This window comes from Watersipora subatra, chromosome 2 (assembly GCF_963576615.1).
Source record: "Watersipora subatra chromosome 2, tzWatSuba1.1, whole genome shotgun sequence".
NCBI lineage: Eukaryota > Metazoa > Bryozoa > Gymnolaemata > Cheilostomatida > Watersiporidae > Watersipora > Watersipora subatra.
This window is the reverse complement of record NC_088709.1, coordinates 5,941,395-5,967,747: the sequence shown is the minus strand read 5'-3', so window position 1 is coordinate 5,967,747 and position 26,353 is coordinate 5,941,395. Positions and strand designations below refer to the sequence as shown.

General features: G+C 36.5%; 1 protein-coding gene across 4 annotated transcripts in view; it reads right to left on the bottom strand.

Annotated features, from left to right (window-relative positions):
* Positions 1-619: 619 nt before the first annotated feature.
* LOC137387376 (zinc finger protein ZFP2-like) overlaps positions 620-26,353 on the bottom strand; it is a 49,589-nt gene continuing 23,855 nt past the window's right edge. For all 4 annotated transcript variants that reach the window (XM_068073784.1, XM_068073787.1, XM_068073786.1 and 1 more), the window contains 5 exons: positions 22,257-22,379; positions 20,708-20,854; positions 15,861-16,007; positions 10,556-10,606; positions 620-2,529 (listed from right to left, as the gene is read on the bottom strand). In XM_068073784.1, coding sequence (XP_067929885.1) covers positions 1,253-2,529; positions 10,556-10,606; positions 15,861-16,007; positions 20,708-20,854; positions 22,257-22,379 — 1,745 coding nt within the window. In that variant the 3' untranslated portion in view covers positions 620-1,252. The remainder of the gene's footprint in view (positions 2,530-10,555; positions 10,607-15,860; positions 16,008-20,707; positions 20,855-22,256; positions 22,380-26,353) is intronic.

Sequence of the window (26,353 nt, the reverse complement as noted above, 5' to 3'; positions counted from 1 at the left end):
GACACCTCCACACACAGACACCCCCATGTACACTCTCACACACACACTCTCACACATCTCCAGGCTCACACCCTTGCGCACGCAACTCTTGCACATGCACCCTTGCACTCGCACTCCCGCACACACAGCCCCACATGCACACACTACCGCATGCAAACCCCCGCATGCACTCGCCCTCACACACACTCCCCCACGCTCACACTCCCACACACAGACACCCCCATGTACACTCCGACGCACACCCACACTCACCTTCTCACCCACACACAGACACACACACTCCCTTTATCACTGACTCTATCACTTATACACTCTATAACTCACTCACTCTGTCACACATATTACAATACATGCCCCAACATCGAATTTGCGAAAGCAGAGAATATCGCAATGAAATAACTTCGTATGTCAGTGTTTGACTGTAAAGTAAGCAAAGTGACTCAACAGAACTTGTCTTTAGTGTTAGTCAAACATCAACTGCTACAAAATCAACATAAAAATACAGCTGTCATGCATTAACTAAGGTTGTTTGATTCAGTTTTAATTTTCAGGTGATTTGCCAATCCACAAAACGCAAAAAATTCTTGCTCATGTTGCAATGAAATGAATTGACTCCGGAGAGAGTTCTAACATGGTTTATTGTATTGGGAAACTTAAAAAGCCATTTTCAACAAAATGTATGTCAAAGGGCATTTCTTTGGTGTGATCATCAGGTGAAATATCTGACTAACTCCTATAATAAAAAACTTTCTCTTTAGTACCTCGCATATGAAGCTCTTCGCTAGTGAGTGCGCCTCTGCTTCATAATAATGATGTACATTAAAAGCCACATGCTCCAAAAAGGTTTTACTTGAGTGTCAGTCCTTATATTGTACCAATCGCTAAACTAGTGTATCTACAGCACCTGCTAACCGAAAGTTTCAGTCTAATATGAGTTCTCATGAAATATGTTTGATTCCGATTATGAGCAAAACTATGGCTTCCCTTCTCACACTAAGATGATTTTCTCCTGTGTGAACCTTCATGTGACATCTTAGGACATTACATCAAGTAAAACTGCTGCTGCATATCTTATATCAAAATGACTTCCATCTTGCGTGACTCTGCATGCGCCTCACTAGATGACTTCGTTAGAGAATTCACTGTCGAACATCTTACATTGATATCCCGCTTAACTGTGTGTCCTCATGTGTGTTGTGAGATTACTGAGCTAAGAGCAGCTACTACTGCAGGTTTTCTGATTAAACGAAATCTAATCAGTGTGAGTCTTCATGTGCGTTGTTAGATTACTGCGCCTTGCGAAGTTACAGCTGCACATTTCACACTGATATGGTTTCTCTCCCGTATGAGTCCTCATATGTGCTGCTAGACTTTTGCGCTGAGAAAAGTTACTGTTGCACATCTCACATTGAAATGGTTTCTCTCCAGTGTGTGTCCTCATATGTGTTGTTAGACTACCGTGCTGAGAAAATTTACTGCTGCATATCGTGCATTGATATGGTTTCTCTCCAGTGTGAGTCCTCATGTGTGCTGTTAGACCGCCTTGATGAGAGAATGCACTGCTGCACATTTCACATTGATATGGCTTCTCTCCTGTGTGAGTCCTCATGTGTATTGTTAAGCTACTGCGCTTAGAAAAGTTATTGTTGCACATCTCACATCGATATGGCTTTTCTCCAGTGTGAGTCCTCATATGGCCAGTTAAACCGCCTTGATGAGAGAATGCACTGTTGCACATCGTACATCGGTATGGTTTCTCTCCAGTGTGTGTCCTCATATGTGCTGTTAGACTACCATGCTGAGAAAACTTACTGCTGCATATCGTACATTGATAAGGCTTTTCTCCAGTGTGAGTCCTCATGTGTGCTGTTAGAGCACCTTGATGAGAGAATGCACTGTTGCACAATTCACATTGATATGGCTTTTCTCCCGTGTGAGTCCTCATATGTATTATTAAATTACTGCGCTTGGAAAATTTACTGTTGCATATCCCACATTGATGTGGAGTTTCCCCGGTGTGAACCCTAATATGTCCTGTTAGACTGCCTTGATCAGAGAATGTACTACTGCATATCGTACATTGATATGGCTTCTCACCAGTGTGAGTCCTCATATGTGTTGTTAGACTATAGCGCTGAGAAAACTTCTTGCTGCAAATCTCACATTGGTGTGGCTTTTCTTTAGTGTGCGTCCGCATATGTGTTGTTAGACTACTTCTTTGAGAAAAGTTACTGTTGCACATGGTACATTGATATGGTTTCTCTCCAGTGTGTGTTCTCATGTGTATTGTTAGATGAGTTCGACGAGAAAAATTCCTGCTGCATATCTCACACTGAAATGGCTTTTCTCCGGTGTGAATCCTCATGTGAGCTGTTAGATTACCATGTTGAGAAAAGTAACTGTTGCATATTTCACATTGAATTGGCTTCCCTTCAATAACATCATTTACATTTGTCATTACGTTAACGGTGTTTGTTTCCATTTGCTCCTGTTTAGACTTGTGGTCTGCTCGAAGTTTATTTTTTTGTCCTGAAAATAAAGAATACTTATGCAATGGGTTGCTAAATGTAAAAACTACTCAAACTTGAGTAGGAGTAGGCCAACAAAATGATCACAATTAACGTTGAAACTCTCTTATGGCTTTAAAGCAAGTACACACCATCGCTCAAATCGACGATTAGCGATGGGATAGACCGCAACTGTGGCACCATCAACAATAAGGTGTAAACACTACGAGCCATCAACAGAATAGGTAGAATAGGTACAACACTAGGTTACTGCGGGTGATGGCTAACCAACAACCAATAAAAATTACGAACAAGCATTCCTGATATCGCGAGTCCTTTTGTTATCTTTATGCAGATCTTCGTGGCATCACGAAAACAGCATGTTTTGAAAACTGGTTCAACTTGAGCTCACAGCAATTATGTTGTGCTATGATCAGCATCAGCTCAATAAACTAGCTAACAAAGGAGGCTTTTGGGAAATTCTGTTAATAAATCGTAGGAAAATGCAAAGGAAAGGGTTATACTACAATTTATTTCCTGAATTTAGAGGAGGTGTCAACCCAGCCTATTGCCATCTTCAATATTTTCGCATGACAAGATACACATTTGATTATATTCTTAGCAAGATCAAACATATGTGAGTATATAATGTTAATGGCTATGAATTGTCTGAATTACGCAATATTGTTTATAGAAGCAATGATATAAAAGCCTACAAGGGTAGGCGACGGCTATCATATGGGCGGGGCTTAATGATCGAGCTCTGTTGGGATCGTGCTAGCCTGGATTTCGGGACTAACACAGATCTCGTGAGGCGGTTGCGTTGCCTTGTTAGGTTTTTGGGTATATGATTTTATTGCAGGTATGCCTCGATCGTGAACAACCAACTATGAATTAGCAAACCTTGAATTTCTACAGCGTAGGGGTGATACCTAATCAAAAATGGATCTAAGGAAAATAAAACATTTCAAATTACCTATTTTTACCCATTTTGAGATTGGTAGGGGTCGTAATATATGCTTAAAGGTTGACTTGCAACAAAATTCACATTAAAGTTATTTGGTATCAAAAGATTTCCTATGTCTTACTCTGCTGTTTGTAGGTGCAAAACATGTGGAAATGTGATTACAAGCTCTTAAAAGCTAAAAAACAAACAGTTAATCGCCGCCATCACGAGACCACTGTAGATCCTAATTTCTTTCCAAAACGGATCAAATGGGACGTAGTTGTACGAAATGGCTTCTGTTTACACTTTCATGCAACCTCATTCGTCGAAATATTTTCACAAATATACTTCACGCATTCACTAACACTATGTATATTGTTCTTAAGCGTCTATTTCATCTTCATTGTGATGCTGTCATTTTGAGCACTATTATCTCAAAACCTATCGTAAAAATTCTTTCAATTTTTTAATCTTAGCTTGAAGGAGTGCATATAATTCTCTGCTAAACATGACGAGCCAGTTGGTCACCTGTGATCGTCGGAAAATGCTGCAGAAATAATTTCGGTAGCAAGCGTCTATATTTGGTAAGGGCTGTTCGGTGAAACCCGAAGTGTTTGTCAAGAACTAGTGCTACAAGAAGTCTTATATTGAGCCTTTTATTGGCCTCTCATTTTACGTGAGAGCATCACGTGACAAAACAACAACTGAATGTAATGACTAAGTCAGAGAAATAAACTGATTTCAATATGCGACGGTTTCGTGAAGGCGACGATTACCTGTTTGTTTTTTAGCTTTTAAGAGCTTGTAATCATATTTCCACATATTTTGCACCTACAACACAGCAGAGTAAGACAAGGAGAATATTTCGATACCAAATAACTGTAATATGAATTTTGTTACAAGTCAACCTTTAAAGTTAAATACAATTTACCTAAAATCACCCAAACGGCGTCTTTTTTCCCCCTAGTCGTTGATAAATATTTTGCCACCCCTAACATAAATTGACAAAGTCTTTAATCATTGTCACGTTTGACCTGGCCTATAAGATGGGACAGCAGGCAAAGACGTGCAGTGTAGGTTTCATACTCAAAACCTAAATATAAAACCTAATTTGGGTCATTTCACAATGGCGACTAATAATATCATGAATGCTTGTGAATGGCAACTAACTCATCATAACAGTGACAGTATTGGGCAACTATATTTATTTGACAACAAAGTGAAACCAACAGATCAGTAAAATAACCACCATTGTTCATAACATTTGTAAATTTACAAAGGGCTTCATTCAGCACATTTTTTGTTCTGGTGCTATGTTCGGGTTCATCCCAACAGAGCTTGATCATTAAACCTGCCCATATGATAACCATCGCCCTATCCTGTAGGGATTTTATATCATTGACAGAAGTGAGTGTTACTCCTTGTGTGAAATTTATGCTACATAATAGAAAAACAGTATATTCATCTGAGAGAATCTATTCCTGCTGATATGAGACTGGCAGCGACTTTGCACTAATTGGCAGAAAGCTGCCCATTTAACTCAATTAAATATCATTGGAGAATCGGCAAATCAACCGTAACCATGATTATCAATAAAACTTGCAATGCCATGTGAGATGTGCTAATGCCACTACACCTGAAACCTCCTCAAACACTTGATGATTGTAAGGGAATAGCCAAAGGGTGAGTAGGTGACAAAAAACAATATTAAACCTAAAGTTATTATTAGGAAAGTATAATTTAAGATATTATTAAAAAAACAACTTACAGGATATATTTGGCTCTACCTTAGATTTGAGGAACATTGGAACTACCCCTTGATGATGGCAAACACATTAGAATGCAATTTCCACTAGCACCTGGCTCTGAATATGAGTATTACAAAGGGTTTCACTCCCTAAACTAAATGGCAGCGAGTGACACTAATTTGAAATTGGCGCTTATTGATTTAGGACAGGCTTTACCTGTGGAATGGTGCTAGTGTGTTTGAAGCGTGTTCCTTTGCATCTGCTCTAAGGAATGGCAAGTATATAAAACACGGTATGATAGAAAATGAAAAGATACAGCGAAACCTCGGTTCTCGAACGCTTCGGTTCTTGACCAAAAAATCCGAGAAATTGGTTCATCGCGGATCTCAAAAATACATTCGGTTTTCAACCAAACCTGAGCATTAGAATTAAACGTTCGAAACAGCCTGAGTTGACGATTATGCAAATTTAAGCAATTGCATTTTGCTGTTTGATTATCAATTTCTAAAATTTGGTATCTTAACTTTTAGAGTCTTTTTCGATGTTTTAAGAGAAAAACGTACGAAATGCTTGTTCTTTTCTTTTTTCATCATCATAGATGGAAAATATTTTATTAAAATTAGGCACTATCTATACCTACCTGTTTCTATTTATAGTATGTAATATACAGTACAGTCTATGGTGAAAATATTGAAAAACTACTTTACCAAAGTTGATTTCTCGACTTGTAATGGATTAAAATTGACATACATTAATTCTAATGAGAATAATTGTTTCGAATCTTGAACAACTCGGTTTTCGAAAATCTTCTGGAACGGATTGTTTGAGAACTGAGGTTCCACCATATATTATGTTATTATAATGGTGATGTGCAATAATGTTAAATTGGCAACCTCAAAAACATGTTTGCTAATACAATTATTATATCCTAATTGTTTAGTATTTGTGTCAATGCGCAGGTTCTATTGCAATAACTGGAAATGAACAGATCGAAGGATACCTAAATGCTTGTAATTGTGCTTTGTGGTGGCGAAGCTTTCCCATTGAAAATATGGCTTATGAGACCATTCCCTGGACGCGCAATAACTAATGAACAATGTGTGTATAATTACAGGCTCTCTAGAGCTCGGCGAACAATTGAAAATGCTTTCGGTAATCTAGTTTTCATTGCCTAAAGTCTTTTTTCGGTTTTTGGAAAAATGAAGTTATTAGCTTGAAATAACATGATTTTACAAGGTATGTTGTACTGCTTTAGGTGTACTGAGTTCTGACACAGATGACGAGCTAGACTTGTGGAGAAATTCTGGAAGACCTTTAGATGAAGTTAGACAACCTGCACTTAGAAATTCACCAACTTCTGATATCGACATGAAGAACCATTTTATGCATTACTTCAATTGCAACGGCGGCAGGCTGGATTATCAAGAGCACCATGCGTTAAACTGTACAAATGAGACAGTGAATATTTTATAATTGTGCAGCTTCCAAGAATGCATTTTTATTATATAGCTGACTAGTTGAATAAATACAAATGTATATAAAGTATAGGATGAAGATATTAAACCATAACTGCCACGAACAACTTTTATCGTATTTACTAGGTAAATCAGACATGCTGATTCCGATTTTGTAATCAAAATAAAGATTAGGCCACTAACTTTCAGAGTAATAAAGGATTTTTTATAGCGTTTTAATATCGGTCTCGAAAACAACACGATCGGCATAACAAGCTCCGCCCATAAATACTTGACGTAACCTAGCTTTTTAGGAACATAAATTACGTAGAGATGTTTAGACCAATTTAGAATAATAGAGATGGGTGTTTTAAAATCTATTAATAGCTAAATCCAGCTTTAAAAATAATATCAGTCTTTTCTGAAAGGTAGATGAGCTATTTAGCATTGCATATTTAAAAAGCGCAATAACAACGCTAGCTCGTGATAAAACCGCGCTTTTTGAGCTCGTTTTTCTCGGCGTCCAGCCCATTTAAACGTCATGTAACAAGCTGCGAGCAATTTTAAATAGTTTATATCCCTTTCATAAAAAACTGAAATTATTTTACAGGCTGGATTTAGATAATAATGGGTTTTAAGACACCCATCTCTATTATTCTAAATCGGACTAAACTTTCCTAACTTCCGTTTCTGAAAAAGCTAGGTTTCGTCACATATTTATGGGCGGAGCTTGTAATGCCGATTGTGTTGTTTTCGAAACGGATATTGAAACGCTTTAAAAAAGCCTAAATGACTTAGTGGACTTAATGAAGGTTAGTGGACTAATCTTTATTTTGAGTACAAAATCGGAATCAGCGTGTCTGATTTACCTAGTAAATACAATAAAAGTTGTTCGTGACAGTTATGGTTTAAATGCATAAAATAATTTAGTTGGTAGAGTTGAGCAAATCTAAATCTGAAACTGGAAGTGCTTCATCAACTCCTTCACTTGCTAACACATCAAAGATTTTGATTTTTGCTCGGAGAGCTTGTGCGTGCGACATTTTTTAGAGGTATTCTGCAACCTCCATTCCAAAGTGATAATGCATCTCTGTTCTTTCTCCTCCCTAGCAATCCTTACTTGCACTGTGTTTGAAATGGCTTGGAATCGCATTCTGTAGAATCGGACAGTGATGTGCATGTGAGTTTGGATACAAGGATGGCATAAATTATGTATACTTCACAACTTTTAGTGTTTTACATAACCTTACTGGAATGAATCTGCATTTTCTGCAGTCCTTCTTTTGGTTGGTTGCATATCATGCAAGGTTGGTGTTGGCGCAGATGAAGGTGCAGATGAGGCAGCAAAAAAGCTGCTTAAGGCTGAGACCATAGGGGTAAGGCTTTCAATGCAAGATGTTTCAGAGCAGATAGCCTTTACCGACTCTGAGTTCATAACTTGATAGTTACTCTGTGTCCTAAAATCAAGTTGAAAAACAATGGAATCACAAACAATTACCACAAATTTATAAGCCGAAACTTTAAAAAAAATTAACAATATATCAACTTACCATTTTTTCTTGTATAATCCCGTAGTCATTGCAGATGCTCCCAAAGTGCCATGTTTTTACCGTTGCTTGCCCACTACCACTCTTCTTGTTGTTTTCTGCACTGCACAGGCACGATGCGAATGTATGCCGGATATATTTCCACTGTTTTTGGATACCGATACCTGCAATATATTGAAAACATGAATAGCCTAATACTAAGTAGCGAAGTATCAGAATAAATCCTACAAAACTACTTTATATGCTTCGTGTAACAGCCCTAACTCATAATAAGATATTCAATGAATTTATATATTAAACTTGTATACTAACCATCTTCAGAATTGGCAAGCTGCTTGGTTATCTGTGCAGCTGAGTGAAAGCGTTCATCTTCATGCTCTCAGATCTCAACGATTGCGTTGCCCGCTCATAGCAAAATGACGTCATCGCAGCCCATCGTCGCAGTCTATCGCATCGCTAATCGTCGATTTGAGCGATAGTGTTTACAGGTTTTTAGAATCTAATGTTTACAGGAATAAAATTCAAAGACCCCCAACTTCATTGATTGTAAATTTGGAATAGTGACAATACTTGACAATCAACCCCAAAATGATATGGCAGTTAGAACACAAGTTCATGAGCTTGCCAAATATAGCAACTGAATGTTGCATTTGTATTTTGTAAAGTTTTGCCCTGCGCATGAGCATAAAGAAACTTGGAACTTTTCCTACCAGTCCAATTATATGAAAGCCATTTACTGGTGGGCATTTCATGTAAAGCTTATTCAATCACTAACTAGAGTTGACCTTGGGAATGTCCATGATCGGTGGCCAACCAAATAATTCAATTATGCTTTTCACCTAGTAAATTGCTTTCTCATAGGTCGCCCGCCGATGTAACTTCTTAAGGCACTAAGGTGAAGGTCTTTGTGTTGATCATTACTGAATCAATTTGGTTGATAGGTTCATTTTTAGAACCTTGGGTCTAAATTTAATTCCTTAGGTACCTTTTAAACAATTCCGCACAAATGTGCAAAAGTGAGTGACCAAAGTGCGATTTTCGCATTTCTACAAATCTGCAATGGTTCAGATAATATGAAACTTATCAACTGGTGAATGGGCATAATATGCCCATTTTTTAAACATAATATTATGTTTAAAAAATATTTGCAAAGCTGATGATATATCTACAGTGAAAAACTATTTAGATTGCCAATGAAGCCATTTTAAACACTTGAAACAAAAATTTCATTAATATGCATTTCGTCGTGACGCTTCAAACAATTTTTAAATATTTGTAAAAACTCCAGGATAACTTCCTTAACACGAGTTCCATCACACTATAAAGCTCTATAAAACCAACAACTGTTAAAATGAAACCTTATTTTTGTTATTAACCCTTCTTACTGCAACCAATCGAGCCTAGCACCTCGATACTGCATTTATTGTCACTCAGAAAATGCTATTCTGTTTTCACTTTTGCTATGTTATTACTGGTTTCAGTGATTCCAAACTAGCAATTTGCCATTAGAACCCCTTCAAGAACAATTTATCATTATAATACTTAACTTGGGTGAGCTTAACACAAACCAGATTATGTCAATTACAAAAACAACTGTCTGGGCTCAAAGGCTTTTTTGTGTTAAATGTATTAAAACTAATAAAACTGTCAGCATTTATTAAAATTGAACTTATGGGTTCCAGTCGGACCGAATTCCCACTAATATCGATATAGCAAATTAGCAAATAACTCTTAATATGTGTGATATCTCCTAAGATGCCACTACGAGAGCGTAACTCTTAATATGTGTGATATCTCCTAGGATGCCACTACGGGAGCATAACTCTTAATATGTGTGATATCTCCTAGGATGCCACTACGAGAGTGTAACTCTTAATATATGTGATATATCCTAGGATGCCACTACAAGAGCGTAACTCTTAATATGTGTGATATCTCCTAGGATGCCACTATGAGAGCGTAACTCTTAATATGTGTGATATCTCCAAGGATGCCACTACGAGAGCGTAACTCCTAATATGTGTGATATCTCCTAGGATGCCACTACGAGAGCGTAACTCTTAATACGTGTGATATCTCCTAGGATGCCACTACGAGAGCGTAACTCTTAATATCTGTGATATCTCCTAGGATGCCACTACGAGAGTGTAACTCTTAATATGTGTGATATCTCCTAGGATGCCACTACGAGAGTGTAACTCTTAATATGTGTGATATCTCCTAGGGTGCCACTACGAGAGCGTAACTCGTAATATGTGTGATATTTCCTAGGATGCCACTACAAGAGCGTATATTGTTTTATTAGAGCAAGAGATACAACCAGTTATTACTTCAATAGAATTGTCATATTCACCTTCATCACTCTGTGGGTTGACTGAAGTACTCACTGGTTCAACTTGTATGTCTACAATAATCACAAACCAAGTATAGAGCTACCTTGTGTTATCACATGACCATAGCCTTAACTGCGGTAGATATGCTCAACAGAACATGCGATACGTGACCAGACAGTCTCAGCAGCATCTTTAAGTGAATAATGTCATACTTTCCCGTTATTTATTATGGTTTAGGGTTATATTTATCACCCTACCAACCTTAAAAAACATAATATACATATATATATATATAAGCCTTCAAACAACATCTACAAGGTGCATGTATGGAGTAGATGCATAGTATTTAGATTACAGCTGTTTCACTCTTAAAATCTAGAATAATTCTGAAAGCCTATCATTACAAACAATATTACATTACTATTATTAAATTGCAAAGCCAGTAAGTTTATTAAAGTATGGTTTGTAACAGCGCATGTAATAGCCATTTTTAACTTCATGAGAATGTGGGAACATCTAAGGATTTTAAGTCTGTACTATATGTTCATCCGGGATACTTCACAGCATATGGTTTAAAATTTGAACCAAAATGATGAAACCTCCCAACTAATAATTACATTACTAGGACGTTCCACAACACTACGAATGAAATAACATTACATGCAATCGTTTTCATAATGCTCTACAAACATTATCTGGTCATCATTATAGTATTATGTTGCAATAATGTCGCAGAAATATTTTGCGGAATGTTGTGCAAAAATATTATCATAAAATTCAATAAAATGTTACAGGAATATACTTTGCTAACGCTATCAGAATGAGGTTAGAGAACATTGTTATGGAATGTCCCAGCAATCTTCAAACAAGGTGGCTTTGAAAAGTTTGAGGATAAATATCAAAATAACATTGACATGCAATGTAATGTTATTATTACATTACATGTAATATCCGTTTTATTGGCGAGAAAAGAATTTTAAACACTATTTGTTTAAAATTATTTATTCGATTTTAATGGCTAACTTGTTAGTCTTGTATATTTGAAAGCTAAACAGTAACTGACTTACTACATAAGTGAGACGAGAGAGTAAAAGGATTATTATATAACAATTACATAACAGATGAGTGAGTCAATATGAACAAAAAGTATGACAAAGGCTATATACAAATACAAGATAATGACTGTGGTCAATGTCAACAACTAGTACATATTCAACATAACTGTTGCACTTTTTATTGTTTTTTTGTTTTACTATTGTTGTATGGCCTAATTTGAAAAACATTTTATTTTTGAAATGAAATTCTTGCCAATAAAGTACTATATATAATGAAACTGAATGTCCCAATTATGTTATAGGACATTCCTTTTAAATGTTTGAAAAGGTCAATGTTATCTGGATGTAAACACCATACAAAATTGAATTGCAATGTAAAGAGAACACTATGGTGCAACATAAGTCCTAGCCTTAAATGAATGTTATAGCAATGTTTGGAAAATGTTTATTTTCTAATGTTGTTTAACAACATTTTCCTTGTGGCATTTTACTCTTGTAGTTAGCTATCTCTTCAGCAACTTCTTTCAATAGCTTAATAACTACACTGGCAACAATTCTTCAAGAAATAAATTTACTTTAGTTTTGCTACTTTTGCTAGAAACGCATGATCTCTTTTTTGAAGGTTTTGCCTTTCTATAATACAAATTATTTACAATTACAAAAAATTACAAGTGTTATTTATTTCTTACGACAAATATAGAAACAAGCAAAACGATGTAGACAAATCACGTTAATTTTAGATGACTTACTTAAAGAAAAATAAAGTTCATTAGAAATATCAATTGTTGCACTTCATGACAAATATTGCAAGAAAGAATAGATTCCATTAAAACGAGTTTGAAACCATTTTGCGTTTGTTAGTGCATGCAATCGTGATAAACGCTTCATAAGCAATTTTTATAGCTACCGTAAAACCTCTAATTAAACACACCTCTATTTGACCGCCCCTCCAATTGACCGCCACCCTGAGAGAAGTGTTGAAAAATAGAGCGCCACCCTCCAATTGAATCCCACCTTAATTTGACCGTCACTGACATAACTTAGTCTTTACGAGCCCATAATACCAACTGACCAGTAGATAAGTGTCCACCAAATCGCATTAATAGTGAATCGTTTACATATATAACAATTAATTCTTTTGTTGCCCAATTCTAGAGGGTTTTCGTTTATCGTTGAAACTTTGAAAGCAACACCATAGCAACAATTAATCAGCTAGTAGTAGTTCCCTGTTTAACGCGGTGTTTCTACTTCAGAGGACATGCATATAAAACGGGGACAAGTTTTGGGTCAAAGGTTATGTTTGGTCAAAGGTCAAAGGTTATGTTTGGCAAGCAAACTTTCATGTGTTGCATTGATGCTAAATGCAGGACGTGAAAGTTTAGCTCTGCCAAAACATTGTTTAAACGGTAATATCGACTAATTTAGCAATTAGAAAAAAATTGAGGTCAGAAGATACTGTGGATGTATTGGATAACTAGAAGATGTTTATTCCATCGACAGCAACAATCAAAATGCAGCTATCCGAGCAAACAATGGAAATTTTTGTTCGAAAACGTCAACTTTTGTTTCTGCATGTAATATAAGTATGGATCAATTGTTACTTCTTCATGAATATATACAGTCAAACTCGGATAACTCGCCGTCGGACAGCTCGAACACATGGTTAACTCAAACGGATTTGTTTGGTCCGTTTCCACGCAATGATCAATTTGGTGGGATTTTTCTTTGCAGGACCTTTTCACGGGAATTTACTCGTCACGGGACTGAACACTTTCATTCAGTCCCGTGAAGTTTGAGTTATCATTATCAATTATCATATTTGCTTTAGATAACTCGACCTCAATTTCGTTAACTCGAACAGTTTTTAGTCAAAGGCCTACAGAGACAGTTGTTATCGCTTTAGAATATCACTTTATTCAAAGCCATAGACATAAACCTCAACATTAAGTAGTTCTTAGGCGTCGTTATTACCATCATCGGCAAGAAATTTTCATTAACGACTTTTCTAAAGGTTTGAAAAAATCATATTTTACCAAATATCCTTTTAGCCATGGTCCTTGGAGGGCAAGGAATAGCGCAGTAAAGTCCCGTGAAGATTGAGTTATCCGAGTTTGCCGTTATTTGTATCATTTGATAGATTATCATTAAATAGCTTAAAAATATGCAGATTTATAGCATGATATTCTATAGCATCCTTGCGGCTATCCTAGCACTGCTTACAATGGATCGATGCTGACAACTCCACATCTATTGAGCGTAAAAAACTGGTTTTGACTGCAAACTGTAGCAAACATATCAATGAGTGCGATGAGCTTTTATGCAAAATCGTAAAATATAAATATAAAATAAAAATATGTATTCAAATTTAGAATAAAATACAAAACGAAAATGCCAACAAATTGTAAAGAAGGACACAGACTATAATGTCATCGAAGGTCAATTGCAAGCGATAGATATCAACTGGTAGAGATATTTCTCGAGTTCTCGATGCATATTTATTAAGAGATCTTTGACAAATTGGAGGTAAGTTAGCGGATTTTTTGCATCCAAAAGGGTTAATATCACTCCACCGGAAAAAAACAGCAAAATATAGGCGACATTCGGTTCGCTCATAACAGGGCTAAAGTTATCTTCCCAAATTCTGATAAACCATTTGCAAAATACAACGCTAGCCTCTATTTGAACGTCACCTTTATTTAACTACCACTATAGAAGGGTAGAAAAAAAGAGCGCCATGGCATTCAATTACAGGTTTTATAATTTAAGTCTTTCACCACAACCATCTCAAGCAAAATTGCAAAACGATCAGAGATTGATAAATAAACTGCTATCTCCTGGTTTTGTAGAACAATAATATATATATACATGTATATATATATATATATTCGATATAAAAAGAATAATATAATAAGAGCAGTATTCTGAAACTTTAAATTTCTAGCCTGAGGAAAGAGTTGTAAGAGCAGACTTACAGAGCTCATTGAGTTGCTATGACTTATGTAAATCATCTGTAGGTAAGTGTACCTGTGTAATAAATAGGCCCACTCCAAGTGGCACCGAGCTCAAATGACAATCTTGAAACTTTTGCATTCCAAATAAATGCACTACGATGAACCCCCTTAAAGCGCATAAATTACATAATTTTTCTAGTGTATATTTCAATACATCAGAGTCTTGGCTTTCGAACATGAGCTATTGTTTGCCATGGTGAGACAGACATTGGTTGGTGTTTATAGAATTTCTCCAGAGCTCTACCGCAGAAATGTTTATTGGCATAGGCTCAGAAATTGTGACGTCACAATTTTCTTATGCGGTGTTGTGTGCTCTTACCACCTATTTTATTGCTTACCGCTTATATTTATCAACTACGATAATGACGCTAGTGTCAGGCGAAGATAGAACAACTACAGAGAACCAATGAAGATGACAAAGGAATCAGTGTCATTAGTTCTCCATGTACAGATTATTTCTATGATAAATAACTCGGGTTCCATGCACCATACTATGTTTTCCCGATGATATTATGCACTAGCCCTCTCATTTTATTGTGATGTTGAGGGTCGTGACTGAGACTAATTAGTTTCAAGCATTGCGAAAGTGCGATTGACATATAGTCCTAGGGCCATGCAAGCACAGGTCACAATAGAGTCGATGTGATTTCATTATCTTCATCAACGACAGTACATTTATTGAAGCATAATTAATTAACCCAGAACATGTGTTTGTAATGGTCAGGAGTTAGCACGATCCCAGGCATTGTTGATTATCTAGAATCCTAGTTTATTATTAGCGCTCTCTGGGTTTAACAGCACCAATTGTCACAGAAAAGCGCAGCCTCAATGGCAGCGAAAGGGATCAACCTAAGGCTAAATTATAATCGTGACATCACATTTTGAGAACCTGAACCGAGTGGGTTTTTTGCAGGACATACTTTTGACATCCTGTTTTTCATAGTTCTATTATTCTTTGTGTATTGAATATAAGCTCATTCGAAAGCCAAGACTCTGATGTATTGAAATATATAATAAAAAATTATGTAATTTACGTGCTTTAAAAATTCGAAAATGCACTTCTGCATTGATTAAGGACAATTGCCTACTACGAGCTTGCTCATGGAATCTTGTCATAAAGGCGTTGTAACAACTTCCGTTTGGAAATCTACATGTGTACTGCGGACATTCTGATTGAGAACGACAGAAACGAAAGGATTAACGCTAGTTAAGGATAGAATTTTTATTCATTATGAACATTAGGTGAAGTTAATAGATACCTTCACCAGAAGTACTCATGTTGACTGGAGGTACAAAAGTGTAATACGCAGCGGGTTGAGCACTTTCTTTAGAAAGAGATGGTGGAGAGTCTGTAAATACTCGGGCTTCATCATGCACAAGATGGGTTTCAACTACATCAACTCGTTCTAAATGTATAAATGATAGCTACAGTGGAATAGTGTTAGTATTGATAGTCACTTGTTTAGTCCTACTTGCATCAATATATATATAAACTAGAATAACTCCCAAGAATGGGTGGGTATTGAAGGTCACAATGATGTACATGGGTTAATATGAGAGGTCACAATGATGTACATGGCTAACATGAGAGGTCACAATGATGTACATGGGCTAATATGAGAGGTCACAATGATGTACATGGCTAATATGAGAGGTCACAATGATGTCCATGGCTAACATGAGAGGTCACAATGATGTACATGGCTAATATGAGAGGTCACAATGATGTACATGGCTAACATGAGAGGTCACAATGATGTACATGGCTAACATGAGAGGTCACAATGATGTAAATGGCTAACATGAGAGGTCACAACGATGTACATGGGCTAATATGAGAGGTCACAATGATGTACATGGCTAGTATGAGAGATCACAATGATGTACATGACTAACATGAGAAGTCACAATGATGTACATGGCTAGTATGAGAGATCACAATGATGTACATGGGTTAATATGAGAGGTCACAATGATGTACATGGCTAATATGAGAGGTCACAATGATGTACATGTCAAACATGAGAGGTCACAATGATGTACATGGGTTAATATGAGAGGTCACAATGATGTACATGGCTAATATGAGAGGTCACAATGATGTACATGTCAAACATGAGAGGTCACAATGATGTACATGGCTAACATGAGAGGTCACATGATGTAAATGGTTAATATGAGAGGTCACAATGATGTACATGGGCTAATATGAGAGGTCACAATGATGTACATGGCTAGTATGAGAGATCACAATGATGTACATGGGTTAATATGAGAGGTCACAATGATGTACATGGCTAACATGAGAGGTCACAATGATGTACATGGGTTAATATGAGAGGTCACAATGATGTACATGGCTAACATGAGAGGTCAAAATGATGTACATGGCTAACATGAGAGGTCACAATGATGTACATGTCAAACATGAGAGGTCACAATGATGTACATGGGTTAATATGAGAGGTCACAATGATGTACATGGCTAACATGAGAGGTCAAAATGATGTACATGGCTAACATGAGAAGTCACAATGATGTACATGTCAAACATGAGAAGTCACAATGATGTAAATGGCTAATATGAGAGGTCACAATGATGTACATGGCTAACATGAGAGGTCACAATGATGTACATGGGTTAATATGAGAGGTCACAATGATGTAAATGGCTAACATGAGAAGTCACAATGATGTACATGGGTTAATATGAGAGGTCACAATGATGTACATGGCTAACATGAGAAGTCACAATGATGTAAATGGCTAACATGAGAAGTCACAATGATGTACATGGGTTAATATGAGAGGTAAAAACGATGTACATGGCTAACATGAGAGGTCACAATGATGTACATGGGCTAATATGAGAGGTCACAATGATGTACATGGCTAACATGAGAGGTCACAATGATGTACATGGGCTAATATGAGAGGTCACAATGATGTACAAGGGCTAACATGAGAGGTCACAATGATGTAAATGGCTAACATGAAAGGTAACAATAATGTACATGGGTTAATATGTGAGGTCACAATGATGTACATGGCTAATATGAGAAGTCACAATGATGTACATGGCTAACATGAGAGGTCACAATGATGTACATGGCTAACATGAGAAGTCACAATGATGTACATGTCAAACATGAGAGGTAACAATAATGTACATGGGTTAATATGTGAGGTCACAATGATGTACATGGCTAATATGAGAAGTCACAATGATGTACATGTCAAACATGAGAGGTCACAATGATGTACATGGCTAATATGAGAGGTCACAATGATGTACATAGGCTAATATGAGAGGTCACAATGATGTACAAGGGCTAACATGAGAGGTCACAATGATGTACATGACTAATATGAGAGACCACAAGTTGTACATGGCTAACATGAGAGGTCACAATGATGTACACGGCTAACATGAGAAGTCACAATGATGTACATGGCTAACATGAGAGGTCACAATGATGTAAATGGCTAACATGAGAGGTCACAATGATGTACATGGCTAACATGAGAAGTCACAATGATGTAAATGGCTAACATGAGAAGTCACAATGATGTACATGGGTTAATATGAGAGGTAACAACGATGTACATGGCTAACATGAGAGGTCACAATGATGTACATGGCTAATATGAGAGGTCACAATGATGTACATAGGCTAATATGAGAGGTCACAATGATGTACAAGGGCTAACATGAGAGGTCACAATGATGTACATGGCTAATATGAGAAGTCACAATGATGTACATGACTAATATGAGAGGCCACAATGTTGTACATGACTAACATGAGAGGTCACAATGATGTACATGGGCTAATATGAGAGGTAACAACGATGTACATGGCTAACATGAGAGGTCACAATGATGTACATGGCTAATATGAGAGGTCACAATGATGTACATAGGCTAATATGAGAGGTCACAATGATGTACAAGGGCTAACATGAGAGGTCACAATGATGTACATGACTAATATGAGAGACCACAAGTTGTACATGGCTAACATGAGAGGCCACAATGTTGTACATGACTAACATGAGAGGTCACAATGATGTACATGGGCTAATATGAGAGGTAACAACGATGTACATGGCTAACATGAGAGGTCACAATGATGTACATGGCTAATATGAGAGGTCACAATGATGTACATAGGCTAATATGAGAGGTCACAATGATGTACAAGGGCTAACATGAGAGGTCACAATGATGTACATGACTAATATGAGAGACCACAAGTTGTACATGACTAACATGAGAGGTCACAATGATGTACATGACTAACATGAGAAGTCACAATGATGTACATGACTAACATGAGAGGTCACATGATGTAAATGGCTAACATGAGAAGTCACAAAACATGTGTAACACTATCAACTATTAACACTAAGGTTTATCAGTCTATATGGCAGTACTTGCTAGCATTAATATTAATATATTATTGCAAGTTTAATTTACAGGATTTGTGAGCTTTCTCTGCATCTTTAGTTTCTTCGCGTTTTCAATGTTACCATTAAAGGTTGACTCGCAACAAAATTCACATTACAGTTAATTGGTATGAAAAGTGTCTTATTTCACTATGTCTTACTCTGTGGTGTTGTAGGTGCAAAATATGTCGAAATGTGATTACAAGCTCCTAAAAGCTCAAAAATGAACAGTTAATCGCAGCCATCACCAAAATGCCGTAGGTTGAAATTTCTTTCCAAAATGGCTTAAATGGGATGTAGTTGAACAGGATGGCTTCTTTTTACACTTTCACACTACATCATTCATCAAAATAATTTCACAAATATATTTCACGCATTCACTAAAACCATGTCTATTGTCCTTATGCCTCTATTTCATCATCATTGTAATGCTGTCACTTTGAGCACGGATATCTCCAAACCTACCGCAAAAACTTGTTTAATTTGATAACCTTAACTCGAAGGAATGCATATCATCACCTGATAAACATGAGGAGCCTGTTGGTCACCTGTGATAGTCGAATGCTGCAAAAATTGTTCGCACTATTTGGCAGGAAATATGGGTTACATGATCAAATTTCGACTAGATGATTAAACTAAACTGAAGCGGAATCGTAAAGTAGCGACCATCTATATTTGATAAAGGCTTTTCGGTAAATCCTGACGTGTTTGTCATAAGCTAGTGCTGTGCGATATGACACCACATGCCAAAACGATATATTGGCTCAGTGAGCTATCGATATCGTTCAGTATCCAAACATTGGAGTTATGCTCTTTCGATATAGATTATTGTGACGCTTCACCAAAAACAAAAATACAAGGGCGATAATCGTGTCCAAATAAAAAAATTAGGAGTCTTTTCTCTCTAACTTTATTTAAGAAACTTTTATGAAACTTTCTTTCAAAGATTGTGAAAGATAAAGGAAATTCGCGGGCTCGCAAATAAGTTTTCAGGAGCTTAGTACTGTGCCGATATTGAGTCACGAAAGCCGGCGATAACCGATGTTGGTTCTGCCAATTAAACACAAACATTTATCGTCTTGACATGATATCGAAAACGTCGATATACCCGATTACAGAACCGACCTACAAAACACCCCGAAATGATATCGTTCCACGCAAAATCATCACCTATCATGCAATGTCATTTTATCGTGCAGCCCTATCATAAACTATCGCCATGAAATGTTTTATATGGAGCCTTTTATTGGCCTTTCATTTCATGTGATAACATCACCTGTCAAAACAATAACCACGTGGAGTTGAATACATCATCAAAATAGAGGGATTCCTAACTACGGCGTTTTCATGATGGCTGCGATTAACTGTTCATCTTTGAGCTTTTAAGAGCTAGTAATCACATTTCCACATATGTTTAACCTACAACACAGCAGAGTAAGACATGGTGAATCTTTTGATACCAACTAACTGTGAGTTTTCTTGCCAGTCAACCTTGAAAGAAAACATAGTCATCACAAACATATCTACCAACGAATTAGCACCGTATGAAAGCAATAATCTATGAAAAAAGAGACATCGATTGCCATGCCAGAACCAGTCAGAGGCGACCAGGTAGAATTTGTATATGTGATGAATATTAGGTGAAGTTAATAAATACCTTCACCAGAAGTACTCATGTTGACTGGAGGTACAAAAGTGTAATAAGCAACGGGTTGAGCACTTTCTTTAGAAAGAGATGGTGGAGAGTCTGTAAATACTCGTGCTTCATCATGCACAAGATGGGTGTCAAGTACATCCACTCGTTCTAAATGTATAAATAATATCTACCATGGAATAGGGTAAGTGATTTGTATCTATATATACAAATTTACAGAAAATCGGGCGTTACAGGAGTAATGAAAAATGTCTTCGAATAGAATATTTATTTCAAATCAACAATTGCAACATTTACCATTCTAATTTTTAAATAAAGTTTTCGATTTATTTCTCTGTGTCCAGCGAATACATAATTCAAATATTTAAAAACTTGATGCACAGCTAAAACAGAATGTTGGAAAACATTTCTTACTTCTTATGCTACAGATTGGGACCAGATTTAAAACAGCTTATAAACAGTGGCAGGTAATGTAGTTGCCATTGACTAAACTTATTCACCCAATAAATTTGATTAACTTAAGCTAGTCTAAATCATTACTATAACAAAAGCAGTTATTATAACTTAAAATAAGGAAAAAGGTAGGAAAAAAGATTGCATCAAGATCCCTCGGCAATCATGACTTCCATATTATAAAATACAATATGGAGAGTACTTAGCTGCTGATTAACCACAACAGAGCTGTTTTGAGCAGATATAGGTCTGCTACTGAAAGGTGACAGCTTGAAATAATGGATTAAAAGATGGCTACTAGTGAGTATGAGAATGACTCATCAAACACATATTAATGGTCAATAAGTAATCGCCATAAACCAATGTGAACCGCTCAAGTGTTTTCCTTCTTGAAATGGCTGAACAGATAACTCCTAGCATACCTGCATGATGAAGCATATTCATATTTTTATTTAATGTGCATCGGTTTGGCTTGCAAATAATCTTGAACTTGTCGAAAAGGCAAAGGTTGCATTTTTGCTTGTATTGTATGTGTGTCAGGCTACCCAGAAGGGAGTTGATTGGTGCAGGTAGTATAGTGTTGGTCTCGAGCTGAAAGTCTTGGGTTCGAGTCCCGTACACAGCAATCTTTTATGAAACACTTTAATTACCACTCATTTATTTTTTTCTGGTTGTGTAGAACATCTTTGATATAATAAGAGCAGCATTCTGAAGCATTAACAGTTCTCGGGTGAGGGATAAGTTACATCTACAAGCCAGGGATCCATGTGTTGCCAACAGCTTAATTTATGCAACAAACAGGCACACTCTAAGTAGCACCAGGATCAATTGGCGACCTTGAAACTTTTGTATTCCATATAATAAATCAGGATGTACCTATTGAAAACTTAAGAACATTCTTTTGAAATCATTAAGGACGATAACCTTCCATGAACCTGTTCATAGAGTCTTGCCATGAAACCATTGTAACAACTTCCATTTAAAAATCTACATGCGTACTGTGAGCAATCTGATTGAGAACAACAGAAATACGAGGATTAATGCTAGCAAAGGATACGATTTTTATTTGTGACGAACTTTAGGTAACATTGATACATACCTTTATCAGAGACACTCTTGTCAACTGGAGGTACGCATGCATATGTAATAACGGGTTGACCATTCTTTTCACTTACTCGTACTTCATCACGCGCAAGATGGTTGGCAACTACATCAAGTTGTTCTAAATATATAAATAATATATAGCATGGAATAGAGTACATGATAATCATTTGTTTAATATGTTTGTTTATCTCATGATCAAACACGAGCGAAGCGATTGTTTGGGAGCTTAATGGTAAATGCATATGTGCACACAACTTGATGAAAATTATTCATCAACAACGTCGCAAACCATTGTACTGAAATCTCATCAACAAATTTAACAATTTTTCACTGGAGTTGTTTCAGTATAATAATGATATAAAACACATATAAACCTATTTAAATATGTTACCAAGTCTTTGAAATTTGTAGACAATATCCTAAACCTTACCCATCTGATCGAATTATACATATAAATAGACAGATTAATTTGGAATAAAATCGCCATTAAAACTTGACAAGCCTTTTTTAATCAAAATTAAGACAGGCCAACGAAACGCCGATAAGGCCGTGCGACAGAAAGTAGAACCATTAAGTCGTGCGCATTTCACGAAAAAAACGTGCACATTTCACCAGTCTATGGCATTGTCCAATTGCCGAAGGTTTCTGTAGGTAATGTAGAAGTACTGAAAAGCAATTGTTTCTTATTTGCCGATTCTGCTGGCCTCTGACATTTTGGACACTTATAATAATAAGTACTTTAGTATTCCAACTGATGTCCAAAGCAGTGAAAGTAAAGGAAATGATGATGATATTTTTCTGACAATTCTTATAAGATTATTACAATATTTAATTATAACAATAATTATTCGATTTTACAAGATCGAAGTATATAGTGACCAATGGCGTGCAATATGTTACTGCTATTATTTTTCTAAAAATTTTATTGATGACGCTACGGTTGTGCCCAATATCGCCGTACTGCCAAGCCATTTTCAATATCTGCAAAATTAAGTTATAGGCCTACACTTTCTTGTAGATATACAGCTATTTCTATGGCAACCAACTAAAATCTGTTTAGATTTTTAAATTCAGCATAATTGTTTGCATATGAATACAAAAATCTAGATAAATATCACAACTTCTTGATATTGGTTGCTATGAAATTTTAAAATGTAAACAAAATTGTGCAATGGTTTTTGTTTCTCAAACTTTAACACCGGTTTTCTCAAAACTATGTTTTCGCACTAATGGTAAACATGCATTCAGTTTATTGACCATAAAATCTGCTGTAATTAAGCTGGAATAAAAATTTTTTTGGCAAAATAACTGAGAATTTTCTCCTTCTGCTAGTGTAGATAACTCAAAATCTCACACACCCGACTTAACCATGGTTTCTGTGATCATGACCCATTTCTTCACTTTGGTTACAGATCGCTGTCAAAACCAATCTACATTCAACACAACCAACTTTCAAACTGTGTATATGACACAGCAGCTTGCCATTTTACTTCTGGGCTATTTCACAATCAAGTGTACATCAAGGATTTCAATTTTGTTATAACACTGTACTGTTTGTTCAATAGCAAAATACTTTGTGAGGTTTAAGATCATGGTAAAGTAAGAAAAAACCTCTACAGCGCAAAAAAACGTTTTCATTCTGGTGAATTAGAACGGAAACTGTAGCCGTTTATGTCATAAAAAATCCCCCAATTTTTGAACGTTATATCGTTTCACTTGATTTTTCATCATCAATATCATGAGTAAAACTTCAAGAAAACATAATTATGTATGTATTTTGATAATGATTCCCACAGCCCAGTAAAGTTTCCAACAAATAAATATGACACTCATGTCACAAAGCTCCCATTTCTCGCTTTTTTGCTCATTTTATTGAAAATGCCCACCCGTTATGAGTTTTTAGTGTTTTTCTTGAGTGTGTTTTTAGAAGGAGGTAGTTTGAAACATTAATGCACCAGGTTGTCATTGTAAACTTCATAGGATTCTTCTGGCTCTTAGCTTCAAAATTAATGCCCCATATTGTTTGTACAATGCATATTACCCCAGCTATAATCTTTGATTGAAAATAAGACATTGACAAGGTAAAATATGTAGTGTCCGTACCCCACTTTGATTTGAGAGAAGAAATACATATGAACTATTACAATCCATGTTTGGTTGTTTGCTTTTCATCCCCTTGCTCAAAAAAACAACTGACAACATATCCTGAGTGAGTCATGCATGTATTGGGGATAAGTAATCATTTGTGGTGTCCGTCACCTGAGTAGTGTCCGTACCCTCCAACTTTATAGTCATGTAAACAGAAAATCAATCAAATACCAATTATTTTTTTTAGTCAGCCATCTCAGCTGACATATGAGTGTTTTTTATAGCTGAATTTAGTTGACCTAGGACAATAATGTTTTGATGACCTCACTAATATGCTGGTTTGAAGGGTTTTTGACATCATAGATGCTGCCTAGTTTCCCAATCAATAGACACAGTAAGCACAATTTTTCGGTCTTTATTTGGTGACTGACAGTCTCATTATCCAAAGAAAATGTCAACATTACCATAGCTTGCATAGCAATGATGAAACAACGATAATTATAACTCTGACCTGATAGGGGTACGGACACAACAGAATTACACAATATGTTGTTTTGGGTCCCATAAAGTATATATATCAGGGAAAGATGCTAGAATTGATCAAACGCTGACTTGCTATCATAGGAAAGAAGGTAAGCACTATATAATTTATACAAAATAATTTTTAGCAATGTAGATAGATACAACAAACACAGCTTCATTCAATCTTGTTGTTCACAATTACGTGATGTAAGACGCAGTCAGACATAATGATCAGTATATCAGTTGGTTGATGCTCAAAATGACTTCAGAAATGTGATGCAATAATTAAGTTGGATAGTAAACATAGTTTAATGGGGGCTTTTTCGTTGTTAGATTGCCATTGATGAAGATTGTCAAGATTGCCATTGTCAAGATGAGAGGACATTGGTGAAACATAGCATAATCTGCATTACAGAAGAGAAAGCTAAGGACGCCACTGTGGTCATAGCCTTTAAGGATTTTGCTTTAAAAAGAGTGGAGGAAGAGAAACTAGTAATTCTCAAGCGAGTACACATATTCACTGATGGTGCTCCAGCACAGTACAAAAGGAAGAACTCATTTCATGACATCAGCCAACATGAGATTAGCCTGCAGAGAAGCTTCTACGAGACCAGCCATGGGAAGTCAGTTTGTGATGGCCTTGGAGCTACAGTGAAGTCCAGTGAGTACCAGGCTGTTATATCTGGGAAAGCTGTCATAGCCAATCCAAAGGAGTTCTATGAATACTGTGAAGAAAACTTATAGATTCCCTTCATAATGGCTAGGGGTTATGTCAACCAAGCGTGAATACTTTTTCTTGAAGCAAGGTGCCATCAATCTAGAGCGATAAAATATTCTGCCAGTCAAGAAGGGAGTGAGACAACTCCATGCTGTGAAAAACACACCAGCTTCCTAGGTTTTCTGAAAGGTCAGCTTTTCCTGCTAAGTTGTGACTTCTGTCAAGACGAAGAGGGCGATGGGTGTATCAACAAAGGCTACTGAGGAGACTGGCTGGAGGAGAAACTGGCGGTGAAGGGAGCTGAGAGGACAAGAGTGGCAGATGTGTGTATTCCAACAATCAGTGCTACATCTGTGCCAGTGGTGGAGAAAAATTATAGACAATGCTTGTCTGTGGTGGCAGTAACCTATGAGGATAGCTTTGCTGTTGGAGAAGTAATTGGAGTTGATGGAAACAATCTTGATGTACGGTTCAAGAAAGAGGGTGCCAACAAAAGATTTATATGGACTAGAGAGCCAGGGACTGTTGAAAGAAAGTTTGTTTTTTGTGCTTGAAAGTGGAGAAATACAGCCATTTCAGCTTAACTTGAAATATGTCACAGCCAAGTAATAAGTTATATAAAAAAATACCTTGCCTACAAATATGCTTATTTTTTTGTATATTATGTGATGTCCGTACCCCTAAATGACAGGAATAAGTGTAACTGTTGTATTATATAGCTTAATTCAACTTCAACCTACTTTGTTTATAGTTTATCAATTGAT